This window comes from Telopea speciosissima, chromosome 9 (assembly GCF_018873765.1).
Source record: "Telopea speciosissima isolate NSW1024214 ecotype Mountain lineage chromosome 9, Tspe_v1, whole genome shotgun sequence".
Taxonomy (NCBI): Eukaryota; Viridiplantae; Streptophyta; class Magnoliopsida; order Proteales; family Proteaceae; genus Telopea; species Telopea speciosissima.
Window position 1 is genome coordinate 63,526,749 of NC_057924.1, and position 17,922 is coordinate 63,544,670.

General features: G+C 41.9%; 1 protein-coding gene across 1 annotated transcript in view; it reads right to left on the minus strand.

The window, feature by feature from the left end:
• Positions 1–5,087: 5,087 nt before the first annotated feature.
• The window catches only part of LOC122640960 (DDB1- and CUL4-associated factor 4), a 40,527-nt gene continuing 27,692 nt past the window's right edge, over positions 5,088–17,922 (minus strand). Inside the window, exons 7-12 of the mRNA XM_043834259.1 lie at positions 14,509–14,609; positions 8,828–9,001; positions 8,278–8,333; positions 8,095–8,152; positions 5,587–5,707; positions 5,088–5,518 (exon numbers count right to left, since the gene is read on the minus strand). Coding sequence (XP_043690194.1) covers positions 5,322–5,518; positions 5,587–5,707; positions 8,095–8,152; positions 8,278–8,333; positions 8,828–9,001; positions 14,509–14,609 — 707 coding nt within the window. The 3' untranslated portion in view covers positions 5,088–5,321. The remainder of the gene's footprint in view (positions 5,519–5,586; positions 5,708–8,094; positions 8,153–8,277; positions 8,334–8,827; positions 9,002–14,508; positions 14,610–17,922) is intronic.

Genomic DNA, 17,922 nt, shown 5'->3' on the forward strand with positions numbered 1-17,922 from the left:
GCCACGGGACGAGGGCGGAAGGGTTGCGGATGAAGTTCCAAGCTGATCTAGTGGTGAAACTGCCAGAAGGGGCTGGAAGCCAAATTGGCTGATCCACAATGGAAGGAGAGGGAAGGTGTAAGGGGGGGAGGGTAGGCCAGATTTGGGATAGGACAAAGGGAAGGGAAGGAGGGGACCAGGAACCAAGGGAGATGATGAGAGATAAGGGGGCAGATTTGGGGATGCCAGAAGAGTAGACAGCTCGAGGGCCAAAGACATTATAAAGAATGCCTAAAGGATGCCAGGGGTCAAGCCAAAGGGAGGTAGAGGAGCCATTAACAGTGGCGGTGGAGGTGGCCGTCAGGGCAAGAGGCCGGAGAAGAAGAATCTTACGCCAAACCCAAGACGCGTCTGGGCGTAAAGGAGCAGTCCAAATGGAATCATTCTTGAGAAGGTGGGAGTAGACCCAGTTGACCTAGATGGAATCGTGCCTGGAAGAGATTTTCCAGATGAGCTTAAGGATCCCGGCTTTGTTGGAGTCCTGAATGCGGCGAATGCCAAATCCTCCTTCAGCCTTGGGGAGACAGACAGATTTCCAACTGATTGGATGCAGGAATTTTGAGGTTTCTTTGCCTTTCTAAAGGAAAGCACAGAAGAGGTTCTCAATGGCTTTGATGGTGGCTTTAGGGATGGCGAAAATGCCACACCAATAAATGTAAGATAATTGGAGGACCGATCTGATACATTCAAGCCTACCTGCATAGGATAAAAGTTTGCCTTTCCAGAGCTGAAGGCGCTTACGGATATTATCAAGCATGGGGGAGCAATGATGGCTGGTCAGCCTGGCGGGGATGAGAGGCAAGCCAAGATATTTGATCGGAAGGGAGCCAAGGGAGAAGCCAGTCAAACGGAGGAGGGATTCCTTGTCAGACTCAGGGATCCCAGCAAGGAAGAGTTTGGATTTGAGGAGATTTATTCAGAGCCCAGAAAGGTCTTCGAATAGGCGGAGGGAGGACATGATGGAAGCAATGGAGGAGGGGGAGGCCTTGGAGAAAATCATCAAGTCATCAGCAAAGGCCAGGTGGGTAAGGTTGATGTGCTTGCATTTGGGGATGGGGGAGATGAGATGGAGATCGATTTTGGATTGGAGGCTCCTGGAGAGGACTTTAAGAGCAAGGGAGAAAAGGAAGGGGGAGAGGGGGCATCCTTGGCGAATACCAACCGAAGACTTGAAGAAGCCCGCCGGGGAGCCATTAACAAGAACAGAATAGGACGGGGAGGAGATGCAGGTGTGAATCCAGCGCACAAAAGCATTGGGAAAGCCCATCTGGATGAGCACGTTACAGATGAAGTCCCTTCGGATAGAATCAAAAGCTTTGTGCAAGTCAATCTTCATGAGAGCAGCAGGGGAATGGGATTGACGGTCGAAGCCACAAACAATCTCAGAGCAGAGGATGATATTGTCCGCAATACTTCGGCCCGAGATAAAGGCAGATTGATTGGGGCTGACCAGATCAGGGATGACTCGTTGGATCCGATTGGCGAGGATCTTAGCAATGAACTTGTAGAGGAGGTTACATAGCGAGATGGGTCTGAAATCAGACAAGGAGGATGCGCCATCCAGTTTGGGAATGAGACAGAGGAAGGTTTGATTGATCTGGGCAAGTTGACTGGGTTTAAAGAAAAAGCCACGGATGGCTTTAAAGAGCTCGCCTTTGATCGAGTCCTAGCAATTGAGGAAGAAACCCATACTAAAGCCATCGTGACCTGGGGCTTTATTGGTTTTGTGGGAGAGAATTGCTTGGGAGATTTCATCATCCGAGGGGATAGACAGGAGGAAGTCAGAAAGAGAAGGGGGAACAAATTTATTGATGAGATTAGGGGGAAGTGTGGATACGGAGTGAGGAGAGGGGTTGAAGAGAGAAGAGAAGGAGGCAGCTTCCGCCTTGATCCCAGAGACGGAGGAAATAGGGGTCCCATCCAAAGAGATGAGCTGGGTGATGGAGTTAGAACTAAGCCTGGCACGGAAAGAGCGATGGAAAAAGGTTGTGTTCGAATCACCCAACTCGAGCCACTTGATTCTGGATTTTTGGCGCAAAAAACTTTCTTCGAGGAGGGAGAGAGATGAAAGCTCATCGGAGAGCTTTCTCTCCTCCAAAGCTAGATCCTAAAGGGAGAGATCTTGTTGGACGGAAGATTGAACACGGGCCCGATCTGAACGGCAAGAGGAGAGGCGGGACGTGAGGTTGCCAAAAGTGGAGAGATTCCATCTCTTGAGGGCCGCTTTGGTACGACGGAGCTTGGAGGCGAAGGCGAGGAGGGGAAGGGAGGGGAAATGGACAGTAGGGCGCCAAGCTTGGAGAAAAGTGGTTTGAAAGTCAGCATGGGAGGACCACATGTCGAAGAATTTGAATGGCTTAGGGCCAAAAGATGAATAGGGCTGGATAAGAAGGAGGCAAGGACAATGATCTGATAAGCCCTGAGGGTGGAAAGTAGCATGAAAATGAGGAAAGGTAGTGAGCCAAAAGTCATTAATGAGGAGGCGGTCTAGCTTACAGGCAACCCGCTCAGGGCCAATCCGTCTGTTGTGCCAAGTAAGAGGAGATCCAGACCACCGAAGCTCTTCAAGACCAAGATCTTCAATGCAATCATTGAAGGAGTTGACAGAGGGAAGGTCAATGGGCCGACCTCCAATACAATGCAATCATTGATGGTTTCATTTTGAACATGCATTTTTGTGTTTTCTTGTCATTGGGTAAGTCTTGGTGATTGGTTGGTAATTTCTTAGTAAATGGGGATGATATTGTTAAAAAAGGATGGTGCAGAGGCTAACTGCTGATTTCCTCTAATAAAATTCCCAGACTTTCGACGCAAAAAAAGTGCCAATTTGATCACTTGTGATGAGAAAAACTACCAATCCCCCCCCCCCCCAACCCAATCCGCATCCAACTGAAAGAAGCAATAGAAGCCAAAAAGAAATGGTTAATGACTGATTTCAGAAAACACTACATTGAATTTCACTTCTATATAAGTTTTCAACATTCTGTTTCCCCTGCCCTGTCCTTTTCATCATGGTTTTAACACCCATTATGATGGTCAATAATGGCTGAGTTTGTTCGTTGTTGTATGATGGTCAATAATGGAATTACAATGATTCAGGAAATGAGCATCCTAAAAATAACAAGAAATTGACTAATTGATGTGTGGTGAAGTTTGCACTGACATAGTCAACTTTACCCTCCACTCAAAAGAGAATGTTTTTGAATAGGAAGGTTAAACCATGTTGTGACAATATCAGAATAAGAGAACCAGCAAACCAGAGAAGAGAGACTGAGGAGAGGAGAAAGGAGGCTGCTAGGGAGTTCAACAAAACAACCGATGGCAGCCTCCTCCTTTCCAATCTTATTTATAGATAGCCAACACATTACAAAGAGCTTTCCTATTCAGACAAGGAAAGTACAAGGCAAAGAAGATAGAAGGAGAATAAGACTCCTAATACCTAGAATCCTATCACAACATAACTAAGAAAACTAAATAGGATAAGAAAGAAAGAGGAAAGAAGGAATCGACGATGGAGGGATTCCCTCTATTGTGGTTACACATATAGCCAAAACTTAACACATGTAATTTCACACAATTCATCCTTGTATTGTTATATGCCCAAATTTCTGGGTGAGAACTACAACATAAAATAAAACATTGCGCAACATTAGACACATTACTTTGATAGAAGCTATAGGTCTACAGCATAAACCAACCACAAATATATAACGTAATCCAATACATTGCAACTCAAGCCTCAGAATTCAACAGAAACAACACCGCAAGACCACAATATAGCATAAGCAGCACATCATAAATTATGTTTTCATATGAGAAACGAGATGGAAGATCCATTTGAAAACGTAGTTCGGAATAAGTTGGTACCATATTCAACATAAGCAAGATATTGTTGAATATAAACCAAAAGCTGGACCAACACAATATACAGCTGAGTTAAATCCAATACAACTGAACAAGTTTCAACAAAAGCACTAACCATTGTCAACTAGTCACATGTTGCACCGCTTTATCTACGACTAGATTCACACAAAGGTATATGAAAGTCGAATAAAAAAAATTAGAGCTCAAGTCCATAAGAGCAACAACCGAATTCAACAAAAGTAGCAACATTCTTCAACATGAGCAACTTGCAAACTAAAATATAATAAAATCCAATAAAAGAATGGTTTATGCTTTTCTTTTTCTCTTTTTGATAACAAGTAGCAAAGGAATTTTACTTTGAGGCAGCAAAAAGAAAAATCTTAGTGTACAACAGCAGCACTAAAGAGAAAAAAAACCCTAGGACACCCTCAAGAGGACTACAGAATAGGAGACAACCCTACACGTGGAATGTTCCTGTCCATGCTTTCCTTAGACTATCACCTAATGTGTTAGCAGATCACAGTTCCTAAGACAGAACAAAGTAAAACCAATAAATAAATTTACTTCCACTGTCGCTCCTAACCAGATGTGACGTTTAGTTTCTTCCCCGGAAAATAAATTTATTGTCTTTCGATAATACAAATAAAAATATACATCATTTCTGAACGTCATTACTTTTTAATATTTCATTTATCATGTCAAATTAATATGACATACCTGGTTATAATTTAACAGTAAAATATAGAGGCAAGGGGAACAAAGGATAGAAGCAGGTCGTATAACGGTGAAAGTGTGCCAAGGTCAAGTACTGTTATCTTGATTTTATTCACTATTTAGGACCTTGCTTTTTGTTAGTCCTTTCATGCGATTTCTAGAAGTTGAAATATCAGTTGAAACAAGGATAAAAAATTCCAACAATTTTGTAAAGGAAAAATTTGTCACCTGATTTGTAAACAGTGGATTACACAACCAAATTTATTTTTTTTCAACTTTTGGCAGTTTAAGATAAAACTGAATTGATTACACCATTAACAGTGACATCAAAATGAAAAATTCAAGTTAAAATAATCATGATGAGAGAGGAGAGGCTTTAGTAGCCCACTAAGATCTAGAACACTAATAAACATGTGCCCCAGTCCTAGACTATACAGACTCACATAGTGGTAAAGGCACTAAGATGATGAAAAAGATGCATAAAATTCAAATGTAACACATGACATTGCCTCTTACAAACAGGCACGGGGAGCTGGACATTACCTAGTTGATTGATTCAAAATTGGACGTCCTGCACTGTAAATACTGCTACTTGCATTTTGCTTTCATTCATTTAACAGGCTAGGAGCCACACCTGTTTATAAGGATCTTGCCCAGGAATGGAAAGACATCACACTGTTTATCCACTTTCAAACATTTTTACCTCAAGACAAATTAAGCCCCATGAAATATAGTCCTTCATGTGAACCAAGCCATGTCCCCCAAGAGTTGTTTCTTCCATCAGGTAGTCCATGCAGTTCTGCACAGCATACTGTTGAGGGAACAGAATTTGATATTTTAGTCCCAAAGAGAAGTTGACCACTCTTGATGCTCCAAATGCATACATTGCCATTTTCTCCACCTGACGTAAGGAACAAAATCAGCTCCTTGAAAACTGTAAGCAGACAGATGTAATGAAAAGGAATAAACCTGAAATAACAAAGCTCTCGGATGGATCAACTCCAAGCTGTATACGGCTGTGGGAATTTACATGCCCTTCATACAATTGGACAGCTCCTCTTTGGATCATGCGATGATCATAGAGTTTTATCTGCACAAACAACTAAGAAAATAATCCAAGATACATGTAACCACTTCCCTCCCATAGACACTTAAAATTCTGGTACCACCAGAATGGGCCATATATCTTCTAACAACACAGAAGGACAAAGAAATAGAGAAGTGATCCATCCAACTTAAAGGAGTACCAGTCTGGATCTGCATATAAGGAGCGTTTCAGCAACATCATGGTTGAAGGGTGAATTGGTGACAGTGAGAGAATGGACAGGGCCCTTGAGGGATTTTTCCAATCTTATCAGGCATGCCGCACATTCACTATTTGGCTGCTTCAGTTAATGTATCATTCTTTTGGAAGCCCAGATTGGAGAATTCCATGTCAGATGAGTTCACTAGGCAAGGTATTGGGAGACCTCATATGGTGGTTGGAGGAGATTTTCTTCTTGAGTTTTTTGTTTGTTTTAGGGCTTTTGTTGCCCATTTTTACACACAACCTTGATTCCTTCCTAATAAATTTGTTATTCATTAAAAAAAAGGACAGGACATTTTATCAGTTCACATGCTTTGACAAAGGTATGACCTCAAGAAGGTTCCTACAGTTAGATGGGGAACTATCACCTGGCAATTTCCCCCATCCCTCAACCACAACCCTTACCTCCAAAGGAGGAAAAAAATGAAAAAATAAATAAGAAGGGTTGCTTAGAAGTAGTTTGAGAGGGGAAAATAAAAATAAGTGTGAAGTCTAGCTTTCTATTAGTTTAAAATACTATAAATGAGACTATAAGCTTGGAACGAGGTGCGGAGTGTCTCGCCTGTGGTTCCTTATGCGAAGTGGGTGTGGAATCTTTCGGTTCCGGTGAAAATAGCCTTCTTCTCGTGGCAGCTTCTCAACGGAAGGGTCCCCACGGACGAGGCACTTATGTCGGTTGGCATACCCTTGGCCTCAAAATGTGACTGTTGTGGGTGACTGCAGAATGAGACGACTGACCACTGTCTGCTACATGGGGGTACGGCTTCCAAGGTGTGGAGATATTTTGAGCGTATCTTCGACATCCCTTCTCTCCCTTTTCAGGATGTCAGAAGCCGAATTGGTCTATGGCAGAATGCGGCAAGTTGCAGTAGCTTTAGTCCTTACATCACAGGTCTACTGCCGTCCTTGGTGGTTTGGGAGCTGTGGAAGGAGAGAAATAATAGAAGGCATGGAGAAAGTAGGTGCACTGCTGGTTCAATTATTGCAAGCATTAAAGCCCGGGTGAAAGACATTCGGATTCCCCCCAAAATTGGCCGGTCAGGGTCCCTGAGGGATGGCCTAATCCTGCAGTGTTTTGGCCTCATGCCTGCGGCCCCCAAGCTGAAACGCCCCCTACCAATTTATTGGTGCCCCCCTTTTGCCTATGTAAAACTTAATGTGGATGGTGCTTGTAGGGGTAATCCGGGGTTTGGAGGAGGTGGACGGGTCATAAGGGATCCGAATGGTTTGGTCCTGGCGGCTTTCTCTAATTACTATGGGGCATGCACCAACTCGATCGCCGAGCTTCGAGCCTTGAAGGATGGGTTAGTTCTGTGCCATGAGCTTGGGTTCTTGGACTTGATGGTTAACGTGGATTCGGCATCCATGGCCAAGATGGTTAGTCAGAAGAGTTGTAACTTATGGAAAGGCTAGTACTGGTTCCATGAGATTTTGGCGTTGGTCTCGTCAACCTGAGCTTGTGTCTCCTTTGCCTTTCGTGAAAGTAACAGGGCGGCTGATTGGTTAGCCAATCTTGCCTGCGACTCTGGGACTTCTATCACATTCCAGCAGGGCGGCTTGCCTACAGGCGGCCTTCAGGTTATTCTTCGGGAGGACAAGGCGGGTCTTCCGGTTCTCAGGAAGTAGGGCTTGTTTCGCTCTTTCTCTTTGGGTTAGGCTTTCTGTTTGAGAGGCCTGGTGTGGGCAGCTCCTTGGGTTGGGGTAAGGTGGAATTTCCCCCCCCCCCCCATGTATGCTCCTATTCTTTTATTGGTTTTAATAAAATGCTAGGGGCCGGCCCGGGTCCCAAAGAAAGTTTGGGTAAAAAAAAAAAGCCTAGTTGTACAGATAACCAAATAATTGTGAAAGGGCTCTCCAAGCATTTGAAGATGGAATTTGATTGGCATTACATCAGCATCACAACATACTTGCACAAAGAATTGTCTGAATGCGAGGAAGCAGGAACATCAATACAAATTCGTAGATGATCTTCCCTAATCAATGGGGTCTAGACAGGATTAAATGCATCAAACATAATTTGTGGGGGGGGGGTATATGGGATGATAATAGCATTAAACAAGTAGAATAAACAATGAAACAATAAATCAGCAGCATTTGGTTATAAATGAATATATATACACACACATATATATTACATAAAATAGCCCTAAAATAAATTGAAGAAAACTCACCAATCCATCCATGGAGCTTGCCAAGAAGTACTGATCATAGGATTGAAGATAAACCAAACTGCAAAGTCATAGGAGTAAATAAAGACCCCAGCCTACTAGATACTACAAGAAAAAAAAGGGCGCACCCAGTGCAAGAGGCTCCCGCCACTGCAGGGTCTGGGGAGTGTCTGATCTCTTACCAACCTGGAAATAGACGACGGCATAAAGATGGTACAAGAGGGATCTATGTTTCCTTTAAGCTGCACAGTACAATAATACACATTCAGATTCAAACATCTATATGTCCATGAATAGGTACAGTTCCAAGCAAGTAGAGATACAAATATTCTATATGCACCGGATTACAAAGTTTCCGAAAGCACAAGACAAGCATATTAAATGTGTAGAGATGGACTATGTGATATCTCAAAATGTAGCCAAAATAGGGCACTCATGGTGGTAACCGAAGTGATTAGTAGGTGACTGCTCACTTGATTGTAGAGTTTTCAGAAAGTAGATAAGATGGAAGAAGAACGAAGCATGCTAGGTCGGATTGGCCAACAAACAAAAATGTTAAATTCATGGACAATAATTCCAGGTTTTACATGCCTTCCATGATGATTGATAAGAGTAACTGCTCAACTCTCTCCCAGATTAGTATGTTCTTTCAATATCATGAAAACTTATTGAGAGTTTAGTTCAAAGATAATACCTCTATTATTAACAGAAAAACAAGAATTTAAGGTCCTAGTACCTCGAAACATTGATGAGTCAGATTCTTGACATTTTTTCTTGAAGACTGTTGAGTTTTATATGAAGGGTAAGGAACTCGATGTTTAGGAAGTCTAGCTGACAACCCCTGCTGTCTCTGGCGAACATCTACTGTTACAATTGCTCCATTCCTTAGTCCGCATAAAACAACATTTCCCTGCAACAATAAATATATAATTATATATATTATAGATAGTTCAATTAAGGATTAAGAAAGAGCTGAAACAAGAACCAGTGAAATTGCATATGTATATTGATCATGAAACACTTTACAATTGCAAGGTTTCATATATAGCTGATTGGCAGCCCATCCAGCTGGGAAAATATGAAGAATTCACACAAGGCTGTTAATAACATGGATCAAACTTGGATGAGTTGGATCTCTAGACTCTAATAATAAAAATATGAATATTGCTTTTACAATGAAGAGAAAACATATAAGGCTCTAAACCCCATTCTAACTTAAAACCCCAATTAAATTAAAAAACATAAATGTCATAACTTAACCCCTTAAAACTGGGACACATTTGCCCATTACAGCAAACGTAATTAAAAGATAACCAATAGACTAAAATACCCTACATGATCCCAGTAAACAGGGGCATACTTGTCCCAATTAACAAAGAAACAAAGATCTAGAGCTCAACAACTAAAACTAAAAAAGGACTAGATTGGGTCTTTTAGAGGTCTAATCAAAATTGATTTTCCGAATCTAAATCTGGTCTGGTATGACCAAACAAAGAAATACGATTCTGGTCTGACAACAATGTCATCCACATATACAATAAGGCCTGTTTTGGTATGATTCCTATTTCAATTTCAGGGGGTAATTTCTATTTCTGAAATTGTTTGGTTTGATTTTTGCACCTTATTTCAGTGAAATAGAAATCAAGTGGAATAGAAATTCTGAAATAGGTAAGGAGCTGTTTCAGAATTTCTATTTCATTTGATTTAACACTCTTGCTCTTGAATGAGCACATGGTTAATTTCATGTTAAAAATAAAACACCACCCTTCTTCTCTTAATGGTCTCACCACCGCCACCCCATTCCCACCATTGCCACCGCCACCACCACCACTACTACCCCGTTACCACCACCACCACCACCACTACTACCCCGTTACCACCACCACCACCACCACTACTACCCTGACCCTGCCATCACCACCACCGCCACCATTGCCGCTGCCACTGCTACCTCCACCAACACCACCTCCACCTCCACCTCCACCGCCACCACCATTGCCATTGCCACCACCACCACCACCACTACTTCCACAACCACCACCACCACCGCCACCGCTACCCCTTCACCACCACCACCACCACCACCGCCACTACCCTGCCACCACCACCACCACCACCATCCTTCCCAAAGAAATATAGAGAATCTATTCTCAGAATTTAAATTATCAAATGGATTTTTTTTATTCCTGAAATATTTCATATTGATACAACCAAAACAATTTCAATTTTTTGACCAAAATTCTATTTGTTGACTATTTCAAGAAATCAATCCAAAATTGAAATAGAAATCATACCAAATCAGGCCTAAGAGAATGGTAAGGTGATCACCAACCCACTTAATAAATAAGGTGTGATCAGCATTGCTCTGCTTGTATCCCACTGACACCATAGCCCTATGAAACCGGCCAAACCAAGCCCGTGGCGATTGCTTCAGGCCATATAACGCCTTCTTTAGCTTACACACCTTCCCTTGAGTCGGTGGAGAAGAGAACCCAGGGGGAACATCCATATACACTTCTTCTTGCAGTTCCCCATGGAGGAAGACATTCTTAACGTCAAGTTCTACATCTCCCATCCAAAATTTACTGCACATGAAATAATAACAAGAATGGTGTTCATCTTGGCAACAGGAGCAAAGGTCTCCATAAGCAATACCGTATGTCTTGGTGAAGCCTTTGGCGACCAATCTTACCTTGTACCGATCAACAATGCCATCAGCCCGTTACTTAACAGTAAATACCCATTTGCAGCCAACAGGTATCTTTGTGGGAAGAAGAGGAACCCGATCCCAAGAGCCATTTTTCCCAAGAGCTCACATTTCTTCGAGCATAGTATCTTTCCACCTAGAGTCTGCAAAAGCCTCCTGCTAATTTGCAGGAATATAAACAGAGGACAGAGAGGAGATAAAGGGCTGGTATGATGGAGACAAGGAATCAAACGACACTACATGAGAAATGAGATGTTGTGTGCAAGTCTTAGTCCCCTTACGAAGGGCAATAGGTAGATCTAGAGATGCATCAGTACTACAAGAAACATCATGAGTAGGAGAAAAATCATGAGAAATAGAAGGAAGAGATAGATCGTTACTATGCAAGGATGTGGACGCTGGATCAAAAGGCAACAATTGACATGGTGTAATGGTAGTAGTGGTGTCAACTTGAGTAGCGGGTGTGATCTTTTTCAAGTTCTTCCTTGAGAATACTCTTAACAATCTGGGCTCCCCCTGAATGGGAGGTTCAGGAACAATACTAGGCACACCATCTGTCATCCCCATCTCAACCAAGGACCGCCCAGCCTCAAGTGGAGTAACCAGGGGCACATCTTCACGTAAAGAAGCAGACTCCCCCTGAAGAGGTGCCCACTCAAGTATTTATTTTAATCATCCTAGTGCCTTGATGGTATCCATTCCTTGGATCACCGATTCAGGTGCTACAGACCATATGACTGGTTCTCATAATTTTTTCCAGTATTCTCCCTCGTCAGGTAAAGATAAAGTTCGCATCGCAGGTGGCTCCCTTTCTTCTATTTCTGGAAAAGAATGAGATTCAGAGTGAATTGGCAAAGTGGCAGCCGGTGCAACAGATGGAGTAGAAAGTTGGGTCATCATGTTGCAAAGCATAATGAGCTGTTCCTGGGAAAAAGGAGAGTTAGTAGAACCAGTAGAACTCTAAGTAGTAGTGGTCTCCGTGTGGTGAGCCAGAGATGGAGTCCCATTGCCACGACCACCTTTAGAGCCACGACGCCTGTGGCCACCACCAGTACCAAACTCAGGACCCCCATGAAGCTTCCAACAATGCTCTTTGGTGTGATGCTCCTTACCATAATAATCACACTTCAAGACTTCCTTCATAGGTGGGTACTTTTGGAAGAGCTTCCTCCATGAGGTTGAGAACCAGAGAACAGGGCAGACCTCTCTTGAGAAGTCGGCTGTAACATGGCAACACGACGACTGTCTTCAGACTGAACCAGAGAATAGTCTTGGGTCAATGTAGGAAATGATTCACGATTCAAAACATGAGCCCTAATTGGATTGAACTCAACATTTAGGCCAGCCAGGAACTCATATACACAATGTCGATCTTCCCGTTTCTTAAAAGCAGAAGCATCTCTAGGACAAATGGGATGATAGTCTTCATAAAAATAAGCTCTTGCCACATACCTCGTAACTCAGGATAGTACTGGGAGAGAGTTATCTCCTTCTGCTTGGTACCACTAATTGTATGCTTCAATTCATACACCTGGGCAGCATTCCCAACCTAGGAATAGGTTTCCTTCGTAGCCTGCCAGATCTGGGTAGCAGTATCAAGTAACAGGTACCCCTAGCAATTTGGGGTTGCATTGAATTCAACAGAAAGGCCATAACAAGAGAATTGTCAGAACACCACTTCTCCTGGGCAGCATCACCAGTTGGAGGCTCCTCCAAATCTCCTGTGAGATATTTAGAAAATCCACAGGAATGAATAGAAAGGAGGCAAGACTTAGACCACATCAAATAGTTACTCCCATCAAGCTTGACAAAGTACACATGAATGGTAGGAAAATCATGATGGCCGTTTCCTCCATCCAAAGCAGGAGATAGGGTTGAAGTCGTTGACATATCTGTTCCCTCCATCTAAGATAGATAATCTCAAAGATAATTGTGTGAGCAAAAAAGGGTCACCAGAAGAAATCACCAAAGGCCACAAGGAAGGAAATTGGCATGGACAACCAAAAAAATCAGATCTGATAATAAGCCATCAGATCGAGATTAAATCATAGGGATCAAACAAAAGGAACCCTTGGTGGGAAGGAGAAAGTCACCACCAAGGGTGAAAAACAACTCACGGTTCGAAGAGAGGAACCGCGAGAAAAGGGAAAGAGAGAGGCGGAAGGTGGTGTGGTGCTGCTGGTGAGAGGAGGCGGAAGGGTGGTGGTGGTGGTGGTGGTGCTTTCCGGCGGCGAGAGGTGGTGGTGATGCTGTGTGGGGGACTTTTTTTGATACCAAGATCATTTAGGAAATATCTCAACCAAGTAACCTCCGCTCCTATTGCCACCATGGCTCTATACTCTGCTTCTGCGCTCGATCTGGAAACCGTTCTTTGCTTTTTGCCGCTCCATTGTTTCAGGTTCTTCCCCAGAAAGACCGTTGCGCCCTTGTAGTGGATTGTCTGTCGTCTGGACAACAAGCCCAATCCGCATCTGGGTAGGATTCAAGGTCATCTCCACCTGATGAGTATTAGAACTTTTTTTTTCCTTGATCTCATGACAGGAACCGCGAGAAAAGGGAAAGAGAGAGGAGGAAGGGAGTGTGGTGCTGCCAGCGAGAGGAGGCAGAAGGGTGGTGGTGGTGGTGCTTTCCGGCGGCAAGAGGTGGTGGCGGTGCTGTGTTGAGGTGGTGAGAGAGAGAGAGGGGTTAGTGGCAGCGGTGATTAGGGTATGGCAGAGAAAGGGGAGAAGAGATTAGGGCATCGGTGATCCCAAGGTGGATCTCAACTCTGATACCATGTTGGGATTTGTAAAAATATGACTTGTGTCCATAATGACACTAGCCCCTTTATTTATAATAGAGAGAAGAGGGTTACAGTAGGGTTACACATTAAAGCATCAAAAGACTAAACTACCCCTGTACCCAATATTACACCATATATTGCAATAGTAGACAATATACACAACCTAATCAAAATGTTAGAAAAGAATCTCATATAACAAACAAACAATAATAAAAAATAAAAAATAAAAAAAAACGTGCCAACAACAAGGTGTGTGCCTATGTGACACCTTGACAATTATGGTTAAGAAAGGTTACATAGAACTAGATGGCTCCAAGGTTGTTCATTGAACCTATGGAGCAGGTCTCCGTCTCATCTTTTAAATTCCTTCTTCATAAGGTTGACCACTCCATTAACCACCTTAAATCTAGATTTAAAGGATAAATCCTTGCCCACCATTGAAAAATATAATCTTAGGCATAAATTACTCAACCTAATCACCTACATTAGCTCATCCTCCCAAAATATTACCCTGGGTCCATCCCCAATCCTAAATACTCTACTACTCAAGAGTTCTTCCCTTCATAAGTTCTTATATTCTCCCAAACCACCAATTGGTGGAAGTAGTTAATTGAAATGTTCAAATTAAACAATCTTGTGCTACCATTTTGCTTCTGGGAACGAAGTTCAGATGTTATTGTGCAACTTATAGTAAAGTCTCAACTTTCAAGTGAGCAAAATAAAGTCCTAATGGCCATAAGGGAATGCTTATAAGGTTTAAAGCAATTTGGAATCCTTTTTTTATTTTTTATTTTCATAGATGCACTTCGTAAAAATGAAACCAAATACACCATTATATACAGAGACTAATAGAAAATTGGAAGAGAGAGAGGCTAGCTACCACAAATCAAATGAAAAAACAGGTAAGTGCGATTCCATATAATGTTACCGAATGATCAAATTGTTGTGAAAGGACATCACTCTTACTACGGCACACCCAGGATTGCACTCCAGTTTCTAGATTCACCAAGGCAGCTCCCAAGTTGGTTCCTATATACGAAAGTAAATTACCAAATAAATAAAACAAATAAAATCTCTTGTCTGTGGTCTGATGGTGTGTGCAGACTAGATTCTTTTAAGAATAAAAGGAAAAGGTAAAGTCAGATGCTGTCTGTCCTGCTTTAAGAATAAGAAAAATGCTAGATGTGGGGGTTTCACACACAGAACCGGATCTCATAAAAGAATTAACAAAAATACCATAAAGGTTACAATTTCGTACAGACATAAAAGATCTAAAATTATATGAACGATGATATAAATTAGCAGTCACTGATAGAGGAAAATGTGGTTCAAATTTCAGCCCAGGAATAATGGTCCGAGCTTCCTATCATGTTACCCATTTTTATATTTCACATTTCCATATTCCACCAAATTTGTGGAACTTAAAATACTAACAAAGATTCAGTCAGTCAATTTAGAACTTAGAACATATTTAAAATTTACTACTTATTAATCTGTTGACAAAATAAACCAAAAAAAAACTACAGGTTAAAAGAAAAACATATAATACAATTGTGGATGAGGAACTTAAAAGCATACATGGGTATCTGGTGTTGCAGACAATACTCTACACTAGTGCGGATATGGGTTAATTAAGCATGTTTTAGCTACCCAGTATCCAAGAAATGCATGAGGCAAATTTAAAGTTTGTGCGCAGTTTTGTTTTAACGAAACTGTTTATGTACGAGCAGCGTTGGGAGGACCGCCAGGTTAGGTACCCAGCTGACCACCTAATAGGATGACAACTCATGTTATTGAGGGAACAAAATGCTTGTTCTTCCGTTCCCCTCCAATTCAACAGAAAGAAAAAGTAAAGAGAGAAGACCAAGAAGAAGAGACAGCTCAAAGAAGCATGAATGTGAATACAACAGCGACCTCTTTAACAACTGTCCACCATGCAGCCTATCATTGTTGCGCCCCACCTCTACACCTTTTCCTCATCTCCCCTCTTCTGATTCTTCATTCTTTATCATGCTTTTTCTTTGGGCGGATTTCATGGAGATCATTCATGGCCACTACAATTGTCAACAAGGGTTCAGAACAGTGCAATGACATTTTGGACATTACTAGCAGATGCAGAAACAAGAGGATTGATCACTATAAGGACTCTCTCCTTCTCCATAAGAGACATCATGTCTCTGCATTTTTTCCTACTCATTTTACTTGTCATCATGTTTCAGTATTTTCACTCTTCTTTTCTCTCCTCATTACTTGTCAATAAATTTTTTTCTACAAGGCAATAAAAGGAAGGGAGGGGGGGCCAAAATGAAGCCACTGTTAACTCGTGCAACTTTCAAACCCCAAGACTCTCTTAACACATTATGAAAATGAGATTAAATCAGGGGAAAGAAATATGTGATGCAATAGGGTTCATCAAGGATCAGCTTTAAGCCCTTATTTGCTTGTGCTTACCATGGATGATTTAACCAGAGGCATTCAAGATGAGGTTCCTTGGTGTATGTTTTTGTGCTGATGACATTGTTTGGATGAGATATGTTAGGCAATGTGTTTGCTCTCAGTATTAGTGCAAGCTAATACCGAGATTAGAAGAGGGTAGAATGGGTGTTTTTATGTTATTTTTATTTCTTTTGTTGATTTCCTGTTTTACCCCTGTTATTATTTATTTATTGAAGAGTTGCGGGAGGTCTAACACAAGTTACAACTCCCAAGTTGCAGAACCTGCTCTCTTACGTTCTCTCTCGTTTTCTCCTTCTCTTCTCTATCTTTTTTACTCATTATTGACATGGTATCAGAGCTCTAGGTTCTGTTACAGCTCTTTCTGATCATCTTCTTCTCCTTTCTTAAGTCTTCTACTGAGATCGAAGAGATCGTGATCTGTTGAGGTTTTGCATCTCGTTTTTTCTTTCGGTTGAAGGGGTGCAGCACCCTATGCTGTGTTTTGGGATGATTTAAGAGACCAGTTCATTTTCTAAATTAAGAACTAGGTCTTCTTTCTTTTTTTGGTGATTGATGGAGTGAAGATTGAGTTGAGGATTGCAGAAAAATATTGGCAGCACCCTATCAAGGTTTTTTGAGATCGATTTTTCCAGGGAGGGTGATCGATTTTTTGGTGGAGTTTTTAGACTCAGTTTTGAGTGTGCTGAATTTTTAGGAGCTGACTGGATTTTTCGGAAGCTACTCTTGAGGTTACTCTCTGATTTGTTCAACCTTTTTTTTTGAGATCGATTTCTCCCAGGGTGAGCATCGAATTTTTGTTGGACTATTAGACCTCTCTGTTGTTAGAAGTTTGCTGGTTTTTTGGAACTTGTTGGAGATTGGATGTCCCTGTGAAGACAGAATTGCAGATATTTGGAACTTGTTAAAGATTTCGGATGTTCCTGTGAAGACAGAATTGCAGATTTTTGGAACTTGTTGGAGATTCCTCCCCTTTTGGATCGATTTTTTGTCCATAGTCCGAAATCTCGGTCAGATTCTCGGTTTTTTGTAATACCGAGTCGAGATGGCATCCGAAACTGAAAAGTGCAATATCTTGGCGAGATCTCGGATCTCGGTTTCGACCCATTATTTTAACCCACCTACCACTTAAATAACTTACCTAATTGGACAAAACTCGACATATCTCGGCGAGATCTCGGGTCCAGATCTCGGGTTGACCCAAAGTTCAGGTTTCAAGTTGGAAAAAAAAAAATGCACCAACTCGGCGAGATCTCGACTCGTCTCGGTTTTTCCAATAGTCGAGTTGGTCCCGAGACCCGAGTTTTAGTACCTTGTTTTTGTCAAGGTTTTCTGACAAAATCGATAGTGGTCAGTATTTATTGGAAATCGATTTTTCTAGATTTTATTTGCATCTTTACTCCATCTATTGGCTGTAAACAATGGCTGATCAATCAAAAAGTGTGGTGACTGAAGTTCTATCTTCATCATCCAATCGTATTACTGAAAAGAAATTGGAAGGGACCACCAACTTTCAACAATGGAGAAAAATTGTTAATTTGGTTCTGACCGGCTGTGATCAGCAGGATCACTTGTTCAAATTGAAATCTGAGGATGACCCATTGTGGGATACTATTGATGCGAGAATCTTGAGACAGATGCTGAACTCTATGGAGCACCAAATTGTTGACCTGGTGACTCACATTGACACTGTCAAGGAGCTGTGGGAGTACTTTGATATTTTATATTCTGGTCAGAATCATCTTTCTCGCATCTATGATCTGTCCCAGGAGTTCTATAGGTCTGATCGAAAGGGTTGCCCTTTGACCCAATATTTTGCTGATTTCAAGAGGATGTATGAAGAGCTGAATTCTCTACTTCCTATCACTTCTAATGCGGAGCAAATGCA